This window comes from Lactuca sativa, chromosome 8 (assembly GCF_002870075.4).
Source record: "Lactuca sativa cultivar Salinas chromosome 8, Lsat_Salinas_v11, whole genome shotgun sequence".
Taxonomy (NCBI): Eukaryota; Viridiplantae; Streptophyta; class Magnoliopsida; order Asterales; family Asteraceae; genus Lactuca; species Lactuca sativa.
In genome coordinates this window covers 210,918,852-210,925,229 of record NC_056630.2, presented here as the reverse complement: position 1 = coordinate 210,925,229, position 6,378 = coordinate 210,918,852, and the positions used below count along the sequence as shown (strand labels likewise).

Below are 6,378 nucleotides of genomic sequence, written 5' to 3'. Positions count from 1 at the left end.
TAACAAAAGGACATTGGAATGGGATTAAGCATATTTTTCGATACCTTCGAGGAACTAATGATTTAGGGTTATTTTATCCTAATAGTTCAAAACAAGGCTTGATTGGTTATGAAAATGCAAGTTATTTGTCTGACCCTCATAAAGCTAGATCTCAAACTAGACACGTAATTATGAATGTAGGTACTGTAATATCCTGGCGTTCTCAAAAGCAAACACTTGTTGCAACATCCTCAAATCATGCTGAAATAATTGCACTAAATGAAGCTAGTAGAGAATGTACATGGTTAAGATCGATGACACAACTGGTTTTATCTCCATGTGGAATTGAAAAGGATATAGGTCCAACTTTAATTTATGAAGATATCTCAGCATGTGTCTCTCAAATGAAAGAATGATATATCAAGAGCGACATGACAAAACATATACCTCCAAAGTTTTTTTGAGTACACTTAAGAGCTTATAAAGAACTATCAGGTTGATATAAAATATGTTCATTCCAACAACAATGCAACATACCCTTTTATGAATGCACTTCCTACTGTAATCTTCAGGAAACATGTCCATGGCATTGGAATGAGACATGTGTATAACATATAGTGTAACATATGCGTAAATGAGGGGGAGTCAACTATACATAGCATTTTTTTTACCTTCGCTGAATTTTTTTCCCATTGAGTTTTCTTTAACAAAGTTTTTAATGAGGCAACACCTCAAAGTTAAACTCCGATCTGAAATGATGTCATCCAAGGAGGAGTGTTGGAAATAACTGGATGACAACATTTTCTACCCTAATGTCAAATGTGTAAGAGTTATTTTCAACTCTTATAACAAATATGTCAAATGTGTATAAGAACTCATTGATTATGTATAGTAATTTAATTAGTATAAATAGCATCGCCATATATGTAAAATGACACAAATTTGAATACTTTATATAAGTGAGCAAATTTTCTCCAAATCATTCTTCTTCTTTCTTAAGGTTCTTAGTTCCGTTTTATTAATCTTGTTTAATTACGCTCAAATCATCTCATCTTTTAATTTGAATGTTGACATTCGACATAAAAAGATAAATAAAAATACTTATTATTAGCATGAGGATATTAAACATCTTTTTTATTGCTCTCTCGAATACAAATTTAGAAGTTACGGGGAAAAATTACAACTTTCTTATAGTTGAGGGACCGTAATGTTAATTCGTGCTTCTTTCTTTAGTTCATCTGTTCCTCTATACTACTCTTTTGAACCTGAACGAGAAAATAAAGCCGAAAATTCTTGACGACGCGAAAATCCAAATTCAATGGTTAGTACAAAGTTGCTTCGAGATCCAGTTTCAATGCTACATAAATGGCGCTTATTATTGCTCGACTCTGATCCCTTTTTGTTATTCTTCTTTAAACCTTTACATACGTTCGTGATTTCCAATTCCATCTCCCTGAATACACTCATAATATAGATTTTAGCATATGATCAACTTGCATGTTTTATGAAATGGAGCATCCAAGTTACATAATTGTGCTATTACTGTTTCAATCCCTTATTAACTTGATTTTGGCTGTTGGATTCTAGGGTTTTCAAAGTGCGAGTCATTTGGGCATATTTGCATCCGAGTTTTCTTTTTGTATTCAACAATTAGGTTATTTTTTGCGAAACGAGCATATTAATTGAAACAAATTCGGTCACAGAGTCTAATTGGAGTAAAACGAATTCGGGGTTTGATCAATAGAATGCAAGCAGATGCAAAATTTTAAACTTGATTCTTTATATCTTCATATCTGTAGGAGTCTTGCCCTTCTGTAAAGAACATTCTACTTCTTGATTCAGAAGGAGATCGAGTAGCTGTTAAGTACTATTCAGATGATTGGCCAACTAACAACGCTAAAGAAGCATTTGAAAAGTCTATTTTCACCAAAACTCAGAAAACCAATGCACGAACAGAAGGTATGAATGCTTCGCTTCAAATTTTTAATTCCCCTTTCTGTATTATATCTGTTTGCTGAAATTTGGAATACTTGCAGCTGAAATAGCAATGCTTGAGAACAATGTTGTGGTCTACAAATTTGCTCAGGATCTTCACTTCTTTGTCACTGGTGGAGATGATGAAAATGAGCTCATTTTATCAACTGTTCTTCAGGGCTTCTTTGATGCAGTTTCTCTTCTGCTTAGGTACTTTGTAAACAATTAATCTCATCTACTTTTCTTTTTTTAATTGCAGTTTTAGTAATGTGCTTAACTACTTTTATGGTTATTTGTTTAGGGGAAATGTCGATAAAAAGGAAGCACTTGAAAATTTGGATCTCATTTTCTTGTGCCTTGATGAAATTATCGATGGAGGGTAAGAACTAAGATTAAATCTTTGTTAAGGAGGGCATTTATGTCTTTTTAGAAAAAGGCTTATACTTATTTTTTTTTTTTTTTTTTTAAAATTAGAATCATTCTTGAAACCGATGCAAATGTTATTGCTGGAAAGGTTGCTAGCGATAGTGTAGATTCTGGAGCTCCTTTGTCTGAACAGGTACTTTTTTTTATATATTATTAATCCATAGAAAAAATTGAATAAATAAAAGTATTTAAATGCAAAAATTTTAGCCCAAAGATTTATAATTCATGCTTTCAAACACTTGAATTTGGTTGATGCAGACAATAAGTCAAGCATTGGCAACTGCACGTGAACATTTTACACGATCTCTCCTCAGGTAATCAATTAAATTTGAATTAGCAAAAAAAAAAAAAAAGAAAAAAAAACATTTGTACTTTCATCATTTAACAATTTAGTCACTTTTAAGTATTTTTCACAGTGATTAAACGTTTATAAATGGTTTAGAAAGGTATAATGGTTTAATCAACTACAGAAAAACACATTGGTAAAACTACAAGTGTTTTAAAGTATTTTGAGTAACAAAATTCTGACTTGAATTTAATATTTTTTTTTTCAAAAATCAGTGGATAAGGATGCTGATTGGAGTAAAAAGTTGCGCAATCATGATTTGAAATTGGATGCTTTTGCAATTAGGGCATACACATCAAATACAAGTGTTAAAAACTTTCTTGAAAGATTAGTCATGAATAGGTGGTTATAACTCTTTTTTTTTTCCGATGATAAATGATAAGGGTATTTATGTCTTTTGTACAAATGAAAGTTTGAGAGTGAGTTCATGTCCTACCTTTTTGATGGGACAACAAATTGCAATTTTTATTACATTGACATCTTTCTATCAATCTCTTAAATGTCAAATCCAATACAATGTTGTGTTTTGTCTTGTCTTGCTTATGTAACAAATGAAACCTTAGAGATTTATATATGATATGGACCTTTTCATACAAATATATAACTATTTTCTAAATAATCAATGTTACTTTAAGAATTAAATATGTGATATTCTTCTAGTATGATCCCATGAGATCATGAAATATATTGATCCGTTTCAATCTATAACATTAGTAATTTATCCATATGTTGTTCCTTGTAAGGGAGAAAAGGGATATGTGGGTAATTGAAGGAAAAGACAAAAATATAAGTACCATGGATTTTACGTAGTTAGATTAGATGATTTGAATAGTAATTGTTTTTAGAATGGAATGCAAGAGAAATTGGATATGAAAGTTTGTTTTGAGTATCACATATCAACAAGAGAAATTGGATATAAAAGTTTTGAGTATCGCATATCAACAAGAGAAATCGGATATGAAAGTTTGTTTTGAGTATCGCATATCAACAAGAGAAATTGTATATGAAGTCTCAAAATACATTACACATTGTTAAACGTCTAAAACATGACAAATATGGTTTATAATTAACCCGAAGTTTTGACGAACTTAATTGTACTTGATGAATAGTCCTACAAGAGAAACCATATTTTAACGTGCTAGTGCTACCTTAAAACCCACTTTACGAACAAATAAAATATTGATACATAAATGTGCATTTAGTCGTATGATTTATAGTAATTTGTGTTATAGCTTTTCAGTTTGACTAAATTCCTTAGTATTAATGTAATTAGTTATTGTCTCTATGGAAAATATAAGAAAAATATTAAGTTGCAACGTACTCCATGATCGTGGTGACACATCCATCTTACAAGCCATCGTGCTCCCATGTATACTCTTCTACTTTTAAAAGATATTAATTAAATTCAAGAAAATAGTTCCAAGATATACAACACCACCATGGACACATTCTCCACCTTCATCTTTCTAGTTTGTATACATTTATGCCTTGTGTATTTTTTGTGTAATTATTGGGGGAAAGTCTTTGTTGCCTCCATGGAAATTGTGGTAGAAGGACAAAATCAACCCAAAATTGCACTAGAAACGATAAAGTTGTATGAAATGGAAGATGATCGAATCAGTTTGTTGCCAAATTGTTTGCTTCTTGAAATCCTCTCTCGTTTACAATGTACAAAAGATGTCATTAGAACAGGTATACTCTCCACTCGATGGAAGCATCTTTGGAATTCGGTTCCTACTCTCACTTTTACATATATAGATTTCAATCACCCTTTGTCTGATTTCGTTTCATTCGTGGACAAAACCCTAACTCAATGCCACGAATTGAAGCTCAAGAAATTTGGAGTGTATACATGTTATGACATTGAATTTGAATCTCAGTTCAACCGTTGGATTCGTTATGCCATAAGTTGTAACGTTGAAGAGCTTATTTTGAAGTTATGGTATCCAGGATCGAAAGCCGAGTTTCAATTGGATCAATCTTTATACATCAGTTCATGTTTTATAGATCTGACATTAGCAGGCTCCGTGTTTAATCCAATGGGGATGATTAGTTGGAAAAAGCTTAGGAGTTTGTATATTTCCGATGTGATTTTAAATGAAGATTTGATCGAAAACATATTATCTGGGAGTCCTCTATTGGAAAATTTGGTATTAGATGATTGTTATGGTTTTAGTCGGCTTGATATTACATCAAAAAGCGTTAAGAACTTGATGTTGGTGGGATACATGGATCCGGATGATGATTATGCTAATAATATTATGCGAATCAATGCTCCTGATATTTTATCACTAACAATCAAAGGTTGTTTGTTGATGTGGAAGATTTTGTTGTTAAACATGTCTTCTTTAGTTGAAGCTAACTTTGATTATGAAAAGTTCGGGTATTATGAGACAACATCTGAAGAAGCGGAAGAAGATATGCTTAAAGGATTTATAGTAAATTGTCGCAATGTCAAGGAGCTTAAAATTGGGTTTTTCTGTTCTAAGGTAAATTTTATTTGTAGAAAGTATATGTTGATTAGATTTAGTAGTATTTTATTGATTATTGTTGATAAACCTGTTTTAATTATTCTTTTACTCGTATTGTTGTGGTTGTAGGTTCTGGCTCGTTTGGAAGCTAAAGGTTTTGTTTTTCCATCGAATATGAACTTTCAACCGTATTGTTGTGTTCCATCACCTTCTTTATACTCTGATAGTGATTCATTATTAGATAGTGATTAAGTTGCAAGTGGAAATTGGGAGGTGTTCTTGTTTGATCATGGTTATAAAGATGATGAGTTTAGTTGAGTGGTGATGCTTTGAATTCATGTTTAGGCTAAAGATTGTGTTTAAGGCATTTCAAATGGATATAAATTTGTTATCCCATGGGCTTTTGAATTTTGCAGTGTGACTACATAATGAAGGATGCTAGATGAACATGTGAACATGGTGTCGATGCAATTAGTTTGGTTATTGTTTAAATGCACCATTAGAAAGAGTGTCAATGCAAGTTTGGTTAGTTTTTGTTTATGTTTGTAGTGAAAGTCATAAAGATATTGAAGACTCTTTTTGTGTTGTGTTTAAACCAAAACTAATCTCTCCTATTTATATACTTTATATAGGGGCGAAAATGGAGTGTGTTTGAGTTATATCTAAAACTTTTTTTTTTTCTATTAGTTTTATTTTTTATTTTTTATTATTTAGTCTTATCTGTTATTTGGCCACCATATGTCACCATTAAACATAATCCAAGATAAACATGTACGTACATGAAAGTCATAAAGATATTGTTATAATAGTACACGCCTTGATTGTCGACCTTGAATTTCATATTAACTGATGTGATACTCGTTTGTCAATAACCTTCTATATTTAATACTTCATATTTTGTATTTTTAGTTTTTCAAATTTGTCATTTTTCCGATAGAAATGGCATCAAATTAATCGGATGTTGGGAGGTTCTCATTCGACCATGTTTCAAAGTTTTGCTATGCAACCAGATAAAAAGAGGTTTGAAATTATTAAGAATTGGCTAAAAGGTTGTATTAAAAGAGCACGATGCAAAAAGTGGCACATTGCATACGATAGAAGGTAACTAGATATTGTCTATACAATAGAAAGTATAGAAAAAAAAAACGTTATGAAGCTCATTATTTAAAAAAAAAAAAAAAT

At 31.3% G+C, this 6,378-nt stretch overlaps 2 protein-coding genes across 2 annotated transcripts; both read left to right on the top strand.

Moving 5' to 3' along the window:
* The first annotated feature begins 1,188 nt into the window (after positions 1 to 1,188).
* LOC111903755 (coatomer subunit zeta-1) lies at positions 1,189 to 3,216 on the top strand. Its single transcript, XM_023899514.2, has 7 exons — positions 1,189 to 1,300; positions 1,779 to 1,938; positions 2,016 to 2,163; positions 2,255 to 2,332; positions 2,428 to 2,512; positions 2,638 to 2,693; positions 2,941 to 3,216. Exons 1-7 carry the CDS (start codon positions 1,298 to 1,300, stop codon positions 2,945 to 2,947), a joined length of 537 nt encoding a protein of 178 aa, XP_023755282.1. The 5' UTR covers positions 1,189 to 1,297; the 3' UTR covers positions 2,948 to 3,216.
* A 190-nt stretch (positions 3,217 to 3,406) lies between these two features.
* Positions 3,407 to 5,651, top strand: LOC111903754 (F-box protein At5g03100). Its single transcript, XM_023899513.3, has 2 exons — positions 3,407 to 5,214; positions 5,326 to 5,651. The coding sequence occupies exons 1-2, from the start codon at positions 4,165 to 4,167 to the stop codon at positions 5,446 to 5,448; spliced, it is 1,173 nt and encodes a 390-aa protein (XP_023755281.1). The 5' UTR covers positions 3,407 to 4,164; the 3' UTR covers positions 5,449 to 5,651.
* Positions 5,652 to 6,378: the final 727 nt, after the last annotated feature.

Coding starts and splice junctions, on each gene's coding strand:
- LOC111903755 (XM_023899514.2), top strand. Junction 2,333..2,427: donor GATGAAATTATCGATGGAGG/GTAAGAACTAAG, acceptor TTTTAAAATTAG/AATCATTCTTGAAACCGATG. Junction 2,513..2,637: donor GAGCTCCTTTGTCTGAACAG/GTACTTTTTTTT, acceptor TGGTTGATGCAG/ACAATAAGTCAAGCATTGGC.
- LOC111903754 (XM_023899513.3), top strand. CDS start 4,165: ATGGACACATTCTCCACCTTCATCTTTCTAGTTTGTATACATTTATGC. Junction 5,215..5,325: donor TTGGGTTTTTCTGTTCTAAG/GTAAATTTTATT, acceptor TTGTGGTTGTAG/GTTCTGGCTCGTTTGGAAGC.